General features: G+C 41.2%; 1 protein-coding gene across 2 annotated transcripts in view; it reads right to left on the reverse strand.

Moving 5' to 3' along the window:
• The window catches only part of Gpatch2 (G-patch domain containing 2), a 187,369-nt gene that overhangs the window by 163,615 nt on the left and 3,041 nt on the right, over positions 1 to 20,713 (reverse strand). The window contains exons 2-6 of one of the 2 annotated variants that reach the window (XM_012513757.2): positions 14,240 to 14,956; positions 8,599 to 8,660; positions 5,225 to 5,407; positions 4,704 to 4,783; positions 21 to 4,561 (exon numbers count right to left, since the gene is read on the reverse strand). In XM_012513757.2, the coding sequence (XP_012369211.1) occupies positions 4,529 to 4,561; positions 4,704 to 4,783; positions 5,225 to 5,407; positions 8,599 to 8,660; positions 14,240 to 14,956 (1,075 nt within the window). In that variant the 3' untranslated portion in view covers positions 21 to 4,528. Of the gene's footprint in view, positions 1 to 20; positions 4,562 to 4,703; positions 4,784 to 5,224; positions 5,408 to 8,598; positions 8,661 to 14,239; positions 14,957 to 20,713 lie in introns of those variants that run through there. The other variant, XM_023710304.1, reaches the window with a different exon arrangement.

Below are 20,713 nucleotides of genomic sequence, written 5' to 3' on the forward strand. Positions count from 1 at the left end.
AAAAAAAAAAAAGAAAAAAAAAAGGAAGTCAATCTCTATAACATGAATGCCATTTATTTATCACCATGACACTCCCAGAGCCCATTTTGCTATGACATCATAGAAGAAAATATCTATAAAATTCCTTTTCTCCTACAGAACTGACTCAAAATTTTGAACAGGTCTAAATTATGCCCTGGACAACTACTATATATGTAAACAGTATCCTTTTTTCATACATCATGACAATTTATATTAAGTTTTAATGCTCACATTATTTTTCCAGGTTTTTAAGCCTGATGAACATGTATAAATAAGAAGTCTATCAAATCACATTCACTTGCTTTGGCATAATAAACACGTATGCAACTACTACTTTATGTATTCTCATTCCAACCATATAAAACCTGGTTATTTCTTGTATAAAACTTGCATTACCTTTTAAGTACAGCACTGTGGTGAACCATTGACTTCCTAATCCTCACAATTTGAAGGCTATCTTTCAGTGGACAGATACAACATCTGCTGATAGATCATTAGTTCCAAAAGAGAAGTGAAGCCACCTCTCGCCTTCAGAGAACACTGCTGAGTGACAATGCTTGGGAGGAGGTCACCCTGCGCAGCTGCAAGGCTGTACTTCCGTGGGCTTATACAGCTCCACTTCCCAAGTGCTATCACCCAGAAGTGACCTGGCACAATGGGAATCGTGCTTTATGAACAAATTCTGGATATAGGTTCAGGCTAAATCTGGATTAGCTCCCCTAAAAGTAGAGAATTGGAGCCTTGGCTAACTAGCATCCTAGAAGCTGATTTTTTTACTACCAAACAAGATACTCAGTAATTCCCATCAAAACTAAATTCTCACAACTCTGTCTATATCCGTATTTGGACACAATTGTTTGTAAAAATCAGAATTGTCTAGCCTGAAATCTCCTATACGGTATAGTTCTTTTTAAAAACAAATAGCATGATTGGGAAGGGGAGGTGGATAAAAAACGTAGAGGAGTTTTTCAGGTTGCAATCAAATTCTGAGATTTACTGCATTGGCTGCCAAGCTAAAATCATTTAAAATTATTTTTCCCAGATCATATTAAACATGGGGTCTAAGACAAATATAAATGAAGTATAAAAGAAACTTGAAAGGCCAGGATACACAGCACTCTAAATATTCCATATAAAAGCAAACATTGTATCAAGTATAAATAATAAGCTGAAAGTCTGAAACTCTGCACTTTGACTCTTAGTAATGCAACTTAACGCACCAGCCACTGGGCTTGATATTTAATCATAATAACAATAACTACCATCTACTTGAATACGCACTACATGTCTAATGCAGGCGAGGTCCATTCTGTGCGCATAATTTCATTTGAACCCAGACACAGCTCTGAACAGTTTTGTCTGTATTTAACAAAGGAAGAAATCAAGGTTCAAAATGTAATCACAGGTAACAATGCAAGAGCCAGGATGTAGATTCTCAAAGGTCTGACTTGAAAATCTGGGCAATTCCTTCCACAGTCTTTACTCTCTGAAGTACAGCCATCCTAGTCCTATGTGAAGAGTCCACCCTTTGCAAAGCCTCCTACTGGCCATAACTTACTAGTGGCTCCAGAATGAGTACTCCGGAGCTTTTGCAATCACTCCCAGACTCACCCAGCCCGGAGAAGGCGGAGCCACACTCCTGGCCTGAGGAGGTCAGCGAGGCGACTCTGCCTGTGCTCTCAGCCTCTGGCACTGTGAACAGGGGTCCTCTCTGTGGCCTGTTTCGTGCAAGGCTTACCATTTCTTTATGCTTTTTGTTGGTGATTCTCTGTATGACGTGGCCCTCTAGTATAGAGCTGAGAGTGCTGTCAGCAGAGGGTACAAGAAGGCTGTGGGGTGTCTGACAGAGAAAACACGTGTTAACTCAAGCCTGAGTGGCAGCGCTACCTACAGGAGTTCATTGTTAACAGGGCAAAGATGTACAGTGAATGTCCTTAAACACAAACCTACATGAAGCAAGGCCATGCACTCACCGAGTAGGGAAAATGTGAGCCCAGGGGCTCCAGGATCCCACTCCTCTCCTTCCCCTAGGAACAATGCTCCGTATCCCTAGCCGGATGTGCACACTGATTTCACAGAACATGACCAAGCCAAGTAAGCAGGGCTGCCCGCAACTACACGACGGACATTTCCCCAGAGAAAGGTGTGCATGATGCTTCAGAGCAAGATGTGCCTGTAGTCACTTCCTCCCGAGACACCGCATGATGACATTCATGCAGTCCTCATTTCTCTTTCAGAAAAAGAAGCCCTTCACTGTCATTCTGCTTAGTGGGTTGTAGCTATATGTGTTTGACTTTGCTTAGAAAGTTGATCTCTCTTAGAAAAGAACTTGGCCTTGCACTGTGAAGCTCTAATATGGACAAATTTCTTACTACCACCAGTCATGAATATTGTTGAAAGGTGACTGTTTTGTGAGGCTGTGATTTATAAACTAGTTGCACATAATGTAAGCAAAACCAACAAAAATTTAGCACAGGAAATCAGAAAAATATATCAGCACAAATTAGAACGCTTACCTGTGCTGTCCAAGTTAGAGCTTTTAGTGAAGAAAAAAAAAACCTTATAGTACTTTAAAGTTCAAACAAGGACAATTCAGGGTTGAAAGAAAGAAAACCTGAAGGAGTCCATTGTTTTCAGTAAAATTTTAAGTGAAAAAAAAAAAAAAAAAAAAAAACCCACAGACCAGGAAATGGTTTATGGCCTAACGTATTAGTTCCGTGATAAACACATACATATATAGCGTATCTCCACCAAGTGAAACTTAATCACCTTTTTACAATTTAGAGAGGAAGGCAGCTTTTAATACGGTTAAGCCATGTATCATCAACGCCATGAAGCTCACCTATCAGTTGTAATAGCTCCTATAAAATACCACAGTGAGATTGCAATAAGCCTAGAAAATGGGCTACAAATCCCAGCTATGCTCAAGCAAGCAGTGAACCAAAAATAAAAATAGGTAAAATTGAACCAAGAACGAGATAGCATTCATCCAGATTCATGACTGGAAAGGCAGAGTTCAAAGGCCAAGGTCTTCAAGTGACTTACTCAGATGTGAAAGGCAGTTGTTACATAAAACAAGAGTGTGCATGTAATTGGGGGAAAAGGGATTTTCGCTCCAAACACACGGCACAAACAAGGATACTTACAGCTTCTAAGCACGCTACTGTTTCTTTAATCATCACTTTAATAAATACGCAAAAGTAAAGAGACTCAAGTGGGCTTTTTCATTTTGAATCTCTCCAGTTAGACAAGCAATCTAAAAGGAGATGTCACACACAGATGTCACACATTCCTGCTTCATGCATTTGTGAATAAAATCTTTCAGATTCCAATAACTTTAGAAGCAAGGTCCACTTTAAGTTTCTATTTTAATCATGTTTAAGTTATCATTAAATGCTGAATTGACAATCCATACAATATAAAAATATACATATTAAATCACATTGACTTCATCATTCTGGGAATAAAAATATTCATCATTTTAATATAACCACAGTAACGGACTCGAATGGCTTGAACTTAGTATAGGTGTCCACCATCAACAGAAATGTTACATTCCCTACCCCACCCCCGACTGGGGAAAATAAGCTTGTGCAGGTACAGCAGAAACTCAGAGTGACACACAGACCTGCCACTCTAAGATGAGTGAACAGCGCCCACTTTTATCAATGACAATATGGTTCACACAGTTTGTTAAAATACCAAGTTGCACATGATTTCATTAAACCCTATGCCCAAGTAAAAATTGTGATACATTTCAGGCATCTGACCAAACAGATGGTATAAAAGTATTAATAGTACATGATTCTCTCAGCAGAGATTAGTAACTACTGTCGTAGCTTAGATGGAGGATGATGGCTGCAGTACAATGAAAACCACACCACGAAGTACAATGGGTTTGCAATACACGACACATTACCCAGGTAGAAAGGCAACAACAGAACACAAACTCCACCAAAGATTATCAATATTATCTATTTCTCTTAGCCCTTGTTAAAATACCCTGAGTAAAATTCAGACATTATAAATAATGCTGGTTATAGACAATTTCTCTGAAAATGATGATAAATGTCAATGTACCACGGTTTTTATTTACAACAATCACATATGTAAAAGGTAATTCTTTAACCAGTCACAATTTAAACATTAAGAAATACTTGGGCTAAGTCTGAAAGTTTTAGCTGCCTCGCTTCTGTTAGCGTTTTGGCAAAGCAAGTAATACATAAACGGGTTCATTGTAAAAAAGTAATCATAGAAGAAAATAATCTATAGAATTTACAGTACTTTCCATGCCCGGGCCTGCCTACGTCTGCACAGCCTCCCCCAGCAGGGGCGCTTCTGACTGCCAGGAAGCGCCAGTCCTCCAGCCAGAACGGCCCATCTCTGCACCAGAGAGGCTCTCCCTTCAGTGGTCTCCTCCGGGAAGAGGACAGGAGCCAGGGTCCCTTGGGTGGCATTCCCCAGACGTTCAAAACGTAACTAACTTATTAGCATTAGAAGATTTGGTTTATAGGGGAATCTCACTGGTCCAGTTTGTAGCCTACAAAAAAATGGATTATTTTTAAGTATAACATTAGAATATAAATAAAAGATGAGGATGTGGCTTTTTATTCCATGGAGATGGAAATATCTCCAAACATGAGAATTCAATTAAAAAAAAAAAAAAAAAATAGTGCACCTACCATTGAAGGCGGGGTCCCTCCGGACCTCCTAGCATTCTTTGAAGGCATTCCTTGAAGGCGACGGAGTCTCGCTTGGAAACCTGGAATATTAAAGCACTCAATTTAGGAGGACCATGCCCACTGGTGCACAGGAGAGCCCATCAATAGGGAACCGAAAGTCCGTGCACGGTGGAGATAAACCCCGAATATTACTGGGAAAAGCGCAAAACTCCCACTTGAAAGACCTGCAGACTAGCGGAGCTCCGGCGCAGCCGCTGCCACCCTCCTCGTGCTTAGTCCCAAGGTGTAAGGACAGCACAGGTCTTTCTTCCCAAGTCACAGAAGCCCAGCCAAAAAGCAAGTCAACTTCCAACAGTCTGAAAGCATACGCACTGGCCAGCACTTCTGAGCACCACTTGGTGCTATGTCCTCTAATGCCACCTTAGCCTGTCTCTATGCAGTGACTGTTCCAGGGCGGACCACAAGCTCAGGCACACACACACACACACACACACACACACCCGTTGGGAAGTGCTACTGACCTCTTCTCCCCGGATATGACATAAGAGGGAAAGAACCAGTTAAGATACTCTCAAAGACAGGGTCTGGCAAATTCTTGTCCAGCTCAGTGAGATCCTCCTTCTCCCACCAGGGCACGACACCGGTGATGCCACACGCTCCACCCGATTCCTTCTCGTAGAACCAGTCACTCTGCTCATCATCTCCTGAGGAAAGAGCAAACATTCTCACCACGGACACACATGTGGTTACAGTTGTGAGACAATAAAAACACAGTTGTGAGTTAAATTTGCACTGCAGATAAAAGATTAACTTTTAATATAAATACCCAACACTGGTCCTCAGCTACCAGTGTCAGTCAGTCACTCCAAGTACCGCATGGAACACAGCTGTACTAAACATCTGTTCCTCAGCGACAATTCACACTTAACTGGGGGTCCTCTGTGTTATGTGGCAGCTGCATACATAAAATATAAACACAACTCTATGCCACAGCTTTACTTAAGTAATGTTTTCGAATACTAAGACAGGGACTGCCACCAACAAAACCACAAGATGTTATGCCTTCTCGCCACTTTAAAAATTAAGAAAACAACAATTAGCTCAGTAAAAATTGTAGGGAAATCCACTTACACTACTCCTCTTTCCACATTAAGAAAAATCAACCGTTAATCATCTACCAGGAATTAGAAAGCAGAAAACTGTGGACTGCACTCTTTATGGCTGATAATGGCGCATAATTAGCTTAACTCCATGATTTGTATGGAGTGGGAAAGGGGATACAATCATGAACAGATGCGACTAAATGAAATTAATCCAATTAAGTTCATTAAGAAATAGTTTTGAAAAAGTTGATTTTAAATGAAAAGTGACAATACTGCAGTTTATGGAGAAACTACATCCAACTATTATCAACAGGGCATCTTAAACAAAGACTACGATCCAGTGAAGTTGCCTTCTGAGAACATTCACCAGCGTGACCATTAAATAAATGATCAATTTAAAATTCACTTTGACACGGGCTCTTGGTGAAAACCAACATTTAGTTTTAAAACAAATGATTTATTAAAAGCTATTTATAGACAAAAATGCAGGCTGCAGTTGGCTTTTCAGAATGAGACAAACAGCCTTGAGCCTGATTGCACACCGGTCAGTACTGTGTCTCCCGTTCTTAGAAGCCACCATTGGCTCTGCTTTCCCCGAGGGTCAAGTAGCTGCCATACACTTTTTCCCTTTCGAGAAAGAAATTCCTTATTTTGAAAATCTTTTACTAGGGCCAGGGAGATAGCTCAGTAGAATAAACGCTTGCCTGGCAAGTGCAGGGTCCTGAGATCAATCCCCGGTGCAAAAATTCTTAAAGCCAGAATAGAATGCCTTAAGCTTCAATTGAAATGTATGGGAAAGAACTTTATTTAAAGTAAAGCAAGAGTGAAAAACATCAAAAGCAATTGTAAAACTCGTCATAACTTCTTTCAACTAAAGAACTAATAAGAATTAATTTCTAAAATAGCATGATTCTTAAACATAATAAAAACCAGGGAGTAACTTTAAACCAACTGCCCTAAAGTGTAATTCTTCAAAACACAAGGCTACTCTAGGAAGATGTCTTCGTTTTCTTCTTTTTTTAAATCTCAGTACAGCTTTACAATGAGAGAGGGATTCCAGCAGCCACTGACAGGCACTGTGGGCAGAGTCAGACATGCCAGCTGGCTTCTGGAGTCCTCTGACACTGAGATGGCTGCTGCAACCCTATCAGTGTAGGCCTCCTCGTGCTAAAAAGCTGAGCTCAAGAGTCATTAGAGGACAAAATAACAAATAAGCTAACACAAGGAAAGTATACTGCAGCTTGAAATACAGTCAGTGCACGGCAAATGCCAGCGCTTCATTCCAATCCAAACAACGCTTTCCAAAGGTGGACGGACGAGCTTATCAAAAAGTTGTTCTTCAAAGAATCTCCCCAAACAGGTATGGCGACTGACACATGCCTGTAACCCCAGCATGCGGGAGGCTGAAGCGAGAGGATCGCTGCAAGTTCAAGGCTAGCCTGAGGTATGTAGTGAGTTTAAAGCTGGCCTGGACTACATAGGGAGCCCCTGCCTCAAAAAAGAAAAACAAAAATCTATCAGTTCATTTCATTGTTAAAGGAACCACGGCTAGAGACCTACACTTTACCGAGAATCTAGGTAGTAAGATTACCAAGCAGATTGACCCCACCACTGAGATTCTACCAATTCAATTCAGCAAGGTCACAACTTCAAAAAGTCTGTGGCTAGTGTGCACCACGGCACGTGCCCGTAACCCCACCTACTAGGGAGTTGAGGCAAGAAGATCAAAAGTTCAAGGCTAGCCTGGGGAACTTACATCCTATCTCAAAGTAAAAAATGAAAAGACTTGAGCATGCATCTCAGTGGCAGAATATCCCTGGGTTCAATATCCAGTACTGTGGGTGGGGATGATGGTCTTTAAAAGTTATATGCCTACAGATCTGAGACCAAAATTTATAAGCAAGCAAGAAGGAAGGACCATTCTCTTTACATTACTTGTATGTACAGGATTAATGAACAGAGCAAGGAAAAAAGTGTAGGCAGCTATTGTCCTTTTTCATAATATCATTAAATGAAATTTAAAGCAAGCCTATTGCGTTTCTCTCACAACATACTGTTGTCTCAATTATTTTTAAGAAAGGAAGACATGCATTGTGGTAAGTGCTGCATGTCTTAGCCTACATTTGTGATTCATTAGCGTATAAGAGGGCCAACAGTCATCACAGACCTGACTAAATGAAATTAACCCAATGAACAATGGATTCTGTCATCTTGTTGAGGTTTGCATATTTTCATTGCTTCAAAATACGGCTCGTTAAGTGTGAAAAGCTTCAGGAAGTTCCAAAGAGAGAAATATCAGATGTAAGACATTTCTCTTGAACAGTTTATAATACTGAATTCATGAAAGTCATTTAGCTACTGACAAACTGGATAGGATGAATAAATGTCACAGCTACATAAAAAAGACAAATGACTTACAAACCCACCTTTATGAATGCTTAAAGAGTTTGAAACATACTTCAAATCAGAGAAAATGGGAACTAGGATCTTGCAAACTTACTAAGAAACAAAATGGAAAAGCTCAGGTACGAGAAACTTTTCCAAGGAAGACAACCCATCCCTACTATCATTAGCACTGTACACTGGCTTTTGGAGAGAATCAATCTCCGCTAGGTCAGGAGGAAAGGACATGGCCGTGGCGTGCAGAAAACCCAGCCACCGTGCTGGCCCAACCTGCTAAGCAGTCAGTAACATACAGAGTGTAGCAATCAACTTAGGAAATAACCAGTAATAAACAAAACTTTAAAATGAAGAACCTTCCCAAAGAGCAGAGAAAGGCGGTGCTTCAGTACCTTGTCTTCCTTCATCATTAGTAAACAAGCCAGCATCCGTGCTGCTGAGACTGCTGGAATCACTGTAACAAGAAAAAAAAGAAAAAGAAACAGATCAAAAGAACAATTGATCTCTTGGTCGTAAAATTTTAAACAGACATGGCAGCCCAGACATGGAACTTGAGTCAGACAAAGATCTGAAAGCAAATAAGATGATTTTTTTTTTAATCAAACTGCAAATACCCTGGTTCTATTAACTACACAGCATATTATTTTTGGCACATAAAACCCCAGGAATCTAATGGGACCCTGACAGCAAGCCAGATGTGACTGCAACGAGGTGCTGACAAAATTGATGCGTTTTATTATCTGCTTTCATCAAACGCTCACCGCTCCCTTCTTACGCTGTGCAATTCGGCTGGAGCCGGAAACGCCACTGCTCAATAAAAGGGAAGAGTCGCCATCAAAGGCAGCTCGGACGCCCTTCACCCCATGACACGCAAGGGCCCAGGACGAGGGGCTTCCCAGCGGCTGGGCTGCAGACACTCTGGGGAGGTATCACTTAGGCATTCACAACAACTCTTGCTGCACAACAAAGGCAAACTTTACGAGGCACGAAATCACAATTAAGGCCACTCTGGGCAACGGAGTGGGTTTTACTGATGGCTTAAGAAAAACATCTGTCAAAATCACACGGGTTCTCACGGCGTCCACGAAAGTCTGGGGCCCTGATACAGATTCATACCCAACATGCAAATTGAAACACACAGCAGATGCACAAGCCACGCCCATACACAGTCCCTCGGTGCTCAGCCACACGACAGGGTAGCTCACTGCAAATATCAACAGGACAGGACCACCGGCTGGCCTCTGAAAGACTGAGTGGTGCTCTTCAAAACTGTCATACACTTTACTTTTAACTGAAATTTTTAATTTTAAACAAGGAGAAAACTGCCCCAGATGATTTTTTATACTGAAATAATAATTTCCATTAACAGAATAATGCAACCTAAGAGTAGAAAGGAGGCATCTTTATCTGTTTTAAAATATGTAAATCAAGACATGTAAGATTAAAATTCTTTTTTTTTTTTTTTGGTGGAACTGGGGTTTAAACTCAAGCCCTATCTCCCCGACCAGATTAAAATTCTTGAAAGGCTGAGATGACACCTATTTTCTGAATATAAAACATCAACTTTCAGTTACTTGATTTTTTAAAATAAATACTAATATTAGCAAAAAATCTAATAATTGACCAAGAAGCATATTCCAAGGAGCTCTGGGTTAGAATCTTTCATTCCAACTTAAGTGGGTGTATGAATTCCTTACACTACACCCTTGGTAATACAGTAACAATTAAGGGCACTACACCCATATCTTATTTATAAACACATACACTGTTCCTGGCAAAGTAATATTAGATCATTTTTAAAAAGTTGGTGAAACTTGTGCTTTCCACTATGACCTGCCCAAACTACCACTGATGTTCTTCCATTTTTCTTTTTCTTGTTCCCATCAACACAACTCAAATGAAGGTCTTTATACTTTTTCTGAAACTCTCAGGGCAAACAGTATTTAAAATTCAAAATTTCTCAACTTTGAAAGGCATATTTGAAAATGCCTCAGAAGAACCTAAGGTGGCACGCTATTACATTTTTCAGTTGTACAAATGTTTATGCACATGAAATACGTTCAGGTTAAGTCTGGCCACCAATTAATTTTTTACAGTTTTTCAAGGTTCAGATTTTTAGACTATAAATCATGTGCAAGTTTTCTTTTTGGTACCATGATTTTGTAAGTTAAATTTATCCATTTAATCCATTCTACATATAGCCACTTTATCTTTTCAAAATATAAATGATTGACTAAAAATAATGTACCATACAACAGATAAAAGAACTTCAAACAAAGGTAAAGTCTAATAAAATATGAACTTTAAAATATGCCAAGATTAAGGGCCGGCCTAATAGCTCAGCGGACGAAAGCGCCTGCTTAGCAGAGGACAGCAACTGGGGTTCAATCCCCAGCATGCTGTGCAGGTCCTGACGCGCTGAGACAGCAACTGAGGCTGGGCGCGGTGAAGTGCGCCTGTAATCCCAGAGGATCACGATGAGCCCACCCTGCGCAGTGAGACCCTGTAGACCCTGTACTAAATACATGCATAAAAGTAAAAAAATAAAAAATACCAAGATTGTTTTATTCCCCGTGTCAAAGTTTATCACAGTAATGACAATTTAATTATATTAAATGGGAAACTAAGTGTGGAGTATATGGGACTATGATATACATTATTCTCCAAACCGTCTGTACAATGGCTCTGTAAACTTGAAACTACATTTAAGGGGCTGGTGAGATGGCTCAGTGGTCTAAAGCACCTACTTAGAACAAGCTTAGCAAAGCACAGGGACCACGGTTCAATCCCCCAGCACCATATGCCAGCCAGCCCCGCCCCTGGTGGGCTGAGCTGGCCACACACACACACACACACACACAAATAAATTTTAAAAAAATAAATAAATAAACTACATTTAAAAAGTGCGTGAATTACACACTTACACACGCACATTACAAGAAGGCAACCTTCTATACAGAAATCTGAAAAAATCACCTTCCATTTTCAGACTCGGTTCAGGCGTGCAGGCTTCGGTGGATGCGCTTCCACATAAGCTCGGCCCACCCCAGCGCGCTGATTCTGCCCCGTCTCCACGTGGCATGCCCATCTCCTCTTCCCCCATTGCCCACTGTCCCAAAGACACAAGACAGTCGGGATTTCCTCCCAGACCAGCTTCCGCACTTCCAATCGTGTGTGACTTTGTGACACTTCTCCAGTAGGCTGACAGCACGTTCCCTTGGTCACAGCACAGCTCACTGGCACCCTGCTGGCGGCACCATATACATCGTATACGTACTGCTATGTTCAGCAATCAGAACGGAAGCATGGGAGGGTTTTCCTCCTCAGCAGCTGATGACCACCTTTTCTGGTAGTTTTTGTAGTACAGTATTCAGATGAGACTACAGTGCATAAGTGTTTGCTGAATATATGTGGGTGCACTAATCCCAACGCCTGTTCCTTTCTGTTTTTTTCTAAGAAACCCATATATCTGACAGCGTCAGCATCCCAGTACACGCCGGCCACCTCCCACGGACCCCAACTCCCAAAACTGCTCTCGGCGCTCTTCTGCTCCGCCAAAATCCAGAGCCTCGCGCGCTGCTAGGCAGCCAGGAGGTGAGTGGGGAGGGCAGGGCGGTGCCGCCCAGGCCAGCACAGCCTGATAAAGTGCGCATGGGTTTTCCTCCACTACAGCTCGGCACGCAGGCCTAGTGCTGGCCGCTGGGCTACGGGCTCCGCACCCGCTCAGGGCTGGGCCTGGCACAGCCTGCTCCTCCGCCTCCACATGCCACCCCTCACTCCCCACAGCCCGCCCACCCCCAGCAAGTCTCAGGTCCCTTTGAAGGGCTTCCCTCGAGATTGTTCTCCGCACTGTGAGTTTCCCTTTCTACGACTGCTGGCCCGGCTATTCCCGTCCACGCAGCTGCCGGGAACAGGCGGTGTCAGCAGCTCAGGCCCCACCAGGACGGGCACAGTGGTGCCCCGAGAGTCTGTTAAGCCAGAGATAAACACACAGAACAACAGCAACCCAAAGTAAAGTTGTTGTTACTTAAAAACCAGCTCCAAGAAAACATAAAGGATTTTGTACTAGGAAAATTTTGGGCCACAGTTACTAAACTCATAGAGAAAAGGCTGAAGGAATTCAAGCAATCTTCCCACAAAGGTGGGCAATCAGCCCCTAATCCATAAGTAGCAAAGGAATACTAAATGCAAAAGTTTAAAATCAGAGGGAAAAAGCATTTTCTACTTCACTCAAGACTAAAAATATCTTATTTAAAAATCAGGACATGGGTCTGGGGAGATCGCTCAGCAGTCTAAGTGCCTGTCTGGCAAGTCCAAGGACCCAGATTCAATCCCCAAAACCGAATGCCAGGCCAGCCACTGTAAGCAGGCACGGTGGCACACACCTGTAATCCTAGCGCTGGGGCGGCTGAGACAGGAGGATCAAAACAAGTCTGAAATGCACAGTGAGACCCCGTACCAATAAATAAATTAATTTTAAAGAAAATCGGGACATTGGGGTCAGGGAGAAGGCTCAGCGTAATAAGCACTTCCCTGGCAAGAGCAAGGGCCTGAGTTCAATCCCCGGTTCCGCCAAAAAAAAAAAAAAAAAGAAAAAAGAAAATCAGGACATGGACTGCAGGGTAGCCTCACCCTACCTGGCAGGTACTTGGGATTTTTCTTTTTAACAATGAAGAGAAATAAATGGGGTTTGGAGGTGTGGGGATTCATCTCACTTCCATTCCAAAGCACAGGCTGTAAGATGCAGATCAATAAAAGGAAATCGAAAAGGAAATAATTAATTAATTAATTGAATAAAGGGGTTTGTACTCATTCCAGAGCACAAATTATCTAACTGTGAACTATCTAGAATTAAGAACTTTACTTGGGCCCAACACACAGTACTGCAGGAATTAAAAATAGATAATTACTTTTAAGTCAGCCTGAGTGGTCCTCAGTTACAATGGCCCAAGCTAGTAGACAAATAATTGTCATTCCTGTGTAAAAATAACAACTTTCTTGAAAGAAAAGCAGGTATCACAATTTTGCAAGCTTGCCTGAAATCTTTTTTTACTTTAACTATCTTGTACTTCTTTAAGAAGAATTACATGACTAGTACACTGTGTCTAATAAGGGTCATCCTATAAGCTCTGTCAGGTGCTAATCATGTCTGCCATACTCATAAGCAAGATAAAACAAAGCAAAATGAAAATATTCTACAGTCCATACGAATAAAATAATCCTGATCCTACAAATCAATCATTTAATACTAGTTCCCATTTCACTTATACGGAATTTTTTCCGGATCATCCATGTACATTTGGTTTGAGGCCAGGCATCTCAAAGGATGAGCAGCGCCAGCATCTTCTCGTCTCCTGTAAGTACCATCAAATCTACATGAAAGAGAAACGACCACTGACCTTTTGATGCTGTCCAGACAGCACTTAATGATTATCGTAGAGGCAAACTCTTCCTAGAGTGGATTAGACTAACTGGCAACAGGTCATTTCTTCTTCCAGCTTTCTAAGGACAAAGCCAGGTGTTTCTACTCATAAACTGGGTCTTCCAATTCATGAGCAATCGGAATGCCTACTGAGCCACAGGCATTTTAAATTAACAAGGTACATGTATGTCAAAGTGGTATAAACTTTTGATGCTCAGGAATCAGAATAGACTAACGGATTGTACACTAAAAAACACCAATGGCTAAAGCTCTATAATTAAACAGATAAATAATTATACATCCAAGGGTAAGCATTCCAAAAGCACATTCTTTCCCACTGAAAATCTATTGCTTTTTCTCTTTGTAGCTGAAAATTAAAGTCATTATAACACAATCAAGACTTTGTGTAAATCAAATAAGCAATTTTGCTTTTGCAAAAACATCATAAATTTTAAGGAAATATAACCATGGCTAAATAGTAATATCACTATCATTACTACAATTTATAATTATTTTAAAATAGAATTAATTAAAATATAAAATACATTCAACCACAAACACTGCAGACAAACATTTTTATATTTAGAAAATGTAAAATACTTTCTACTCACCTTTCACTCATGAGCTCATCCGAGACCTTTTGCTCTTCATAATCCATCTTGTCTTTACTGGTCTGGTTCATTTCCTCACTTTCTAAAACTACTCCTTCATCTTGCATCTTTGGTCCTTGTCTGATTATTTTCAACTTCCTTTTCTTCACTTTGTTCTTGCTAAATTCTTGATACTGGTAGGTTCTGTCATTGTCCATGTCCTGATCTCTACAACCCTCAGGTGGCTGGGTCATTGTCCGTTTGTTGGAGACATCCTGTGGGACATCCACCGCCATGCGCTTCACCTTTCTCCTCCTACGAAGAGTTCTGGTCCCCAGGTTGTCAACAGCAAAGTCAGACTCCTGCCACAGAAGTCTCTTCCCTCGGACATTATTGTTTAGGTTTGAGGTTGACCTGCGCTTGGCCACTAACATTTGGTCGTCAGAGTCACTGTGATCTTTTTTACTGTTATTGTGACTGTCTCTATAGTCCTTGCCTGGTTCTTCTAAACTAGAATCAGAGCCTTCGCTTAGGCAGTACCCAGTCTCCCATGGGTGGTGGCCACTGCACGACCTCCGCTTCCTTCCTCTTCTTTTCCGGGCCTGGCGTTTCAGAGGGCAGGGCAGACTTCGAGAGTGGTCCTCCGCTTCAGCAAAGCCGCCTCGGGCCTGCTCCGAGCTCTCCTCCAGGGCTGAGACCAGGTCGTGCACCAGTTCCTCCATGGTTCTGCTGAAATGCCTGTGTTGTAGAGAAAGAAGAAGTAAATCCAACTCACCTCACCTACACAAAATTAGCTTCTTACAGTTGATGGTTCACTCTAAATTAAAAATTAATAGACAATGCCAAGCGTTTGCATTTTCCTATTCAATGCATTAGAAAATATTAAAGTCACTTTTCACCCAGGAGCTCACGCAAGGCCCTCTGTGCTTTACAACCCATTTTGTTGCTACAGGTTCAAATACTCTAACTCCTTTTGCAGCCTCTGCTTACGAGCTCTTTTACTAAGCACAGACATTCCTACAGGACAGAGGAAGCACAATCCGGCTCAAATGACTACTGTAGTTTTATATTTTTAACAATGTTATTATGGAAAAGCTCTGTTCCCTGGTCTACCTCTCCCTTTTCTAGGACAAGTTTTCCAAGAGTACATAGCAAAAGTTGTCATTCTCTGCCCACTAATTTCTAAATAAAGAAAGGTACATGAAATCTATTTACTATGTATTTTAAACTCAATCTCATGACTATGAGAAGCAGACAGAAACACAGACAAGTATATTCAAAAAAAGAAACTTTAGCCAAACACAAGGAACACGTTTCGGCCCCTCTAGTCTCACAACGCAGTGACATGGAAACTCTGCTCCTGTCCAGGACAGCCTCACAGGCCCACAAGGCGCAGCTCTCTCACTCCACAGCAGTCACCTAGGCCCAGTGTGTTCCCGGCCAGCAGCAGTGTTCTTGTGGGCCTTGAGTAAACTCTATGTTCTTTCCAACCCAATTCACTAAGGTGGAATAGCAGTGTGTCAGAGCTCAGGTATCTGATTTTACTTTTCAAATATGACAAATGTACCTTCCCTATGAAGATCACAGGCAATCGTTTCTCAAGCCAAGTTCTAGAGTCACCCAAGGACCCAAATACTCTCAGCAGTCCTCCTGGGGCCTGCACAGTTTCTACAGAGTATACCATAGGAACGCCCACTTTTCGACCAAGGTCCAGGTAATAGATATTAGGATCTCTCACTACTCAAGTTGTCATTATAAAGCAAAAACAGCTATAAAAAATATGTGAGTGAGCAAACACGGTGGTGGAGAGGCCCAGATTGCTAAACCTCGGCCTATGTGCTCTCCAGAGCGACGTCCTCATCAGCTTTAACGTCACATGTGAGCAGGTCCCCTGTGACAACAGGTAACTTTTTCTTTGCATCTAATCATAACCTAAAACCAGGCATACAAAGATTCAAAGGAATTTACCACTTATGATACACCTGTGAGTATATCCTATTGGCCAGGCCCTTTCTCAGTGCCTTGGATGTACAATATGACATCATTTCATTCTCAAAGACAATCCTGAAGTAGCAGACAAAACTGGGAAACAGACAGTTGGCTTTCACAACGTAGCACACACACACACGTGGTGGACACAGGATCTGAAGTCCAGCGGGCTGGTTCCAGAGCGCCCATGCAGCCAGCCAGTTACACGGTTTTGGTGCCTGGCTGTAAGTTTCTTTCTCACTGACTTAATAACAGGTACTCCTACTTTAATCACTGAGACAGATATAACACATCTCTGTGTGAAAGCCGAAAGATTCACACTTGGGTGTTACATTATTTTGAGTGGAAAAGGGAGAAAGGGAACCTGAAGCCACAAAACAGCACAGGCACGAAGGCAAAGAGAGCTCAAGAACCAAGCCTCTGGTGGTTAGCAGAAGGCATGCTGGGTGTGAGTGCGTGACACAGGACTGCTTCTCGGTTGCGGTGGTTTGCACCTTCTAGACTTCCCTCCTTTGGCAATCTAAGTGTATAAACTAAAAGCCTAAGTGGTTTTATGACTTTTTTTTTTTTTTTTTTTAATGTATTTGGTGCAGGGTCTCACTATGCAGCTTGGACTCATAGTGATCCTCCTGTTTTCAGCCTCCCCAGCACTGGGATTACAGGCATGTGCCATCACGCCGGGTCTTAGTGGCCAGCTCAGTGTGCCCAGGGACATGTGGTGCGAGGGATAGAACCCCAGTCCCCAGGCCTGTCTAAGCAGGCACTTAGGGTTTTATGATTTTTAAAACTACAGGAACTCAAATACATATCTTCTAAAGAAACTGGAAGACAGCTGCTATTCTTTTTTCCTTTGTGAAGGTTCTGTGTGTAACTCTGGCTCCAGAACACAGATGTGGTTGAGATATAGGTGAGCATCGCATGAATTAGCTACATTTCTGACTACAGTGGTAAACCAAGGGGATTTATGTCCATTACCTTCAGGGGAATAGTCACCTTTTGTTTCTCTAAATGCAACTAACAGTGACAAGCAATGTCAGGAGATGCTGCTCCGGCATCTCTCACATACAACAGACATCAACTGGTGTCACAGCAATAAGATCCTGCGGTCCGTGACACGATCAGTAGCTCTGAGCACCAAAGAGCCCTGTGGAGAACCACTTCACCCTAAGCATGGAAGACCCTTCCTACTAGAGGACAAACTGGAAACACTTAACTTTTCTGTACAAATCTGCACTTACAGAATATCCAGAGTCTTCAAGTAAATCCAGTGACTGCACCACTCAACTAATTAAGATGCTTAGTATCCACATTATTAAAAACTACTTCTTTTCATTTGGAATTCATTTGTGAGTCAAAGATTTTGGGCAAAGTTGGTGCTGGGCATAATGTCTAAAACAACAGTCCATTAACAGTTTCTTGAAGACTGTCCCAATGGACAGAATAGCCCCAATCCAAAATCCAGTCCCACTACCTACAGGAAGTTGGATTGCATGAAAGAAAAAGGGGCAGAGGCCCATTCTTTTCAGGTGATAGCACATTACGCTGAGCAACATAAAATATAGGACTGATAGAAGTTTTAAGAATTTTTGCCCCCAAATCAAATCTGCTTGTTCGTCCTTTTCTGGACAATACTAAAAGTACAGTAAGTGAATGATTTGCTGTCTTTGGGTTCCTTGCTACTAGGCTCTAAGCATTTCGGCACAAAAGTCTTCCTAACAATATATGCCTAAGAGTCAGGAAGATCAATTATTGAAGAAAACACAGGCATTCTGTGTAGAAGATTTCCTCAAATGTTTCTGTTTTAAGGCAGAACTTAGTAACAACCAACGGTTTATATATGCCCAAAGGACTAGACCTGATTGCGTACAGCTACTAAATAAGGAAAGAAATCAAATGTTAATCACTCAGTACATGGTAAAATTATCTTCCCCTCTGCAAAACACAGAATATTTCCTTTATACAATAAGTTTATTAGTAGAAAATTAAACATCAGTTTAGTACAACTTTAGTTGTCTTTCAAAAGTTTAAGGAAAGAACTACTACTCCGTTAGATTCTATATGAACGAAAGCTCATGTGTACACTACCACTGTCCTAAGACAATGTACAATAAAGGCCAATGTTGACAGACGTACGTCATCGCTGCACAAAAGCGAGGGAAGGTGAATCAGTCCAAAAAGATTGCAGCACGTAAGCAGACAATGTGCACCAAAATTAACACCTTCAAGGAGGGACTCGTAAGAGTGGGCGATGGACCACGCGGATGCTAATGTTCAAAGATCCCCCAGTAAGGGCTACATTGTGACTAATTACACACAACATGACCCACAAGGATTACCCTAAATTTGATTAAGATTTATGCTGTTCAATGGAATTTATAAATGTCCTTCCTTAATGGCATGGTTATTTATCAAAGTAATTTATCTAGACCCACTAATTTATTTAATCTATATCTTTAATTTTTTCCTTTTATGTATTTGGGGAAGGAATCTTAAGAAATCAACCCTTACAGTAAATGTTTCCTTGACCTATCTGTCTAAATAAACTATTAATCAAAAGGAACCTTCTTCTTTTGAAAGAGGTAAACTGGGATAAAGAGAAGCTACCTTTTTTGAAACATATAAATGATTACTTACAATGTTACGTAACACAAGACAATAAATATGGAATAAATTCCCTAAAGAAAAAAGGCTGGGACGAAACTAACTCAGGAACATGAATTTGGAAGTTGCGTTCCATAATAACCGTTAGCCATGGAACCTCACGCAGTGTACTTATATTCTGCTTATTCATCATAAAATTGTCACTTATACAACACAGGGACACTGAGGATCAGAGAGCGCATGTATACTGTGGCGAGGAATAGTTTCTTCACTGCAAACCTCTGCCTACAAATAGGAAACTGAGTACCCGAACAAGCCAGGCCGCTTTCCAGGAGTAATCTCATGTGAAATCAGAGTTACCACAGTGAAATGCACAGCCCTACTGCCACGCTGGGGTCAGAAAGCATTCTCATTTGGGGACACAGGGAGAAAGACAGGCACTGCAAATCATTGCATGCCATTTTAGGAAGTGCCTGGACTCATTAAGGATACTATCAAGTTTTTAAAATTCCCCAAATCCTCATTTTAAAAAAGATAGGTATATACCTAAGCTACTTCTATTTCAATGCTCAGATATTATAAGAAGGAAAAAGAGTAAAGAAAGTCATCTTTCCCAGTCAAGTCACAAAGTTCTCCAAATAGAAAATAAATAAATAAATAAATAAATAAATGCAAGCATTCCCCATCCAGGGAGCAAAGCTCCAGTGACACTGACACAGACTCAGCTGTCACCTTTGCCACCACGGGGAGCTCAGAAAGTTTTCTATTTTCTGCACTCTGGCCACGTGAAGAAAACCAAACCACAGGAACTTTAAAGACAAAAAGTATCTGGGGCCAGGAGATAGCTCAGTTGAATAAACGCCTGCCTGGCAAGTGCAAGGGCCTGAGTTCAATCCCTGGTTCCACAAATAAATAAATAAAGACAAAAACTCTCACTCTAACTTGCAATTAAACGGTTTTCAGGGAAAGAGCATTTGTTATTTCAATCTGAGGACTGCTCTTTTGAGTTTTTTGCTACTTCAATTAATGACCTCAGGAGTCATTAGAAATTTTCTTATTTCTTCTAAATGCTTCTGCATTGCAAACTACTGAAAAAAGAAACTGCCTACAGGAAATAGTAAGGCTACATCAACGAGGACAAAAACAGACTCTAAAAGGTAATTCTAATTCTTGTCCACAGCCATATATTCAAGCACATCTTAGGTAAGCTTTAGGTAGAGCGAGTCGTGCATCTTGCTTTTTGCTTATACATGTTCAGTTAGTGTCTACTGACACACAATATGCCCTGAATTCCTGCCCAAGGAATGAGAAGACAAGTGAACACTAGCAAGCCCTACCATACTGTGTAACAAACACTTAAGTTTTTAAAACTCCTCAGGATGAACAAACTGTCAAATGACTGTGTGAATGTACAAATAACAAAAGAAAAATATGAACTGACTAAAAATTTTAGACAATTTAGATGTCAAATTTTCTGCCACATTAACAAGCCAGAAGACTGACGAGATAGCTCAGAGGTCTAAAGTGCTTGCCTAGGCAAGCTTAGGCTTAGGCAGGCACAGGGGACCAAGGTCAGATCCGTGGTACTGCAAGCACCAGCCCTACCCTCAGGACAGGCTGAGCCAGCAAAAAAAAAAAAAAAAAAACAAGCCAGACATGCTTCAGTTTTTAATTAAGTAAATGTGTAGTTAGAAACAAATTATCAAAGATGTCTTAACAGTTTCTAGCTTGACATAAATAGGATGCTGAGAAGCTATAGCAAAAATGAATTACTTGCCCAAATTCATTCTGGCTTTACTTTGATCCTTAACTGAAAATTCTGAACCATACAAACTTGACAGGAGGAAACTGAGTTCAAGAAATCAAGCAATCAGTTTTTTGTTTTTTGTTTTTTTTTTTTTTTTT

This window comes from Octodon degus, unplaced genomic scaffold, assembly GCF_000260255.1.
Source record: "Octodon degus isolate 3935 unplaced genomic scaffold, OctDeg1.0 scaffold00017, whole genome shotgun sequence".
NCBI classification, from domain to species: Eukaryota; Metazoa; Chordata; class Mammalia; order Rodentia; family Octodontidae; genus Octodon; species Octodon degus.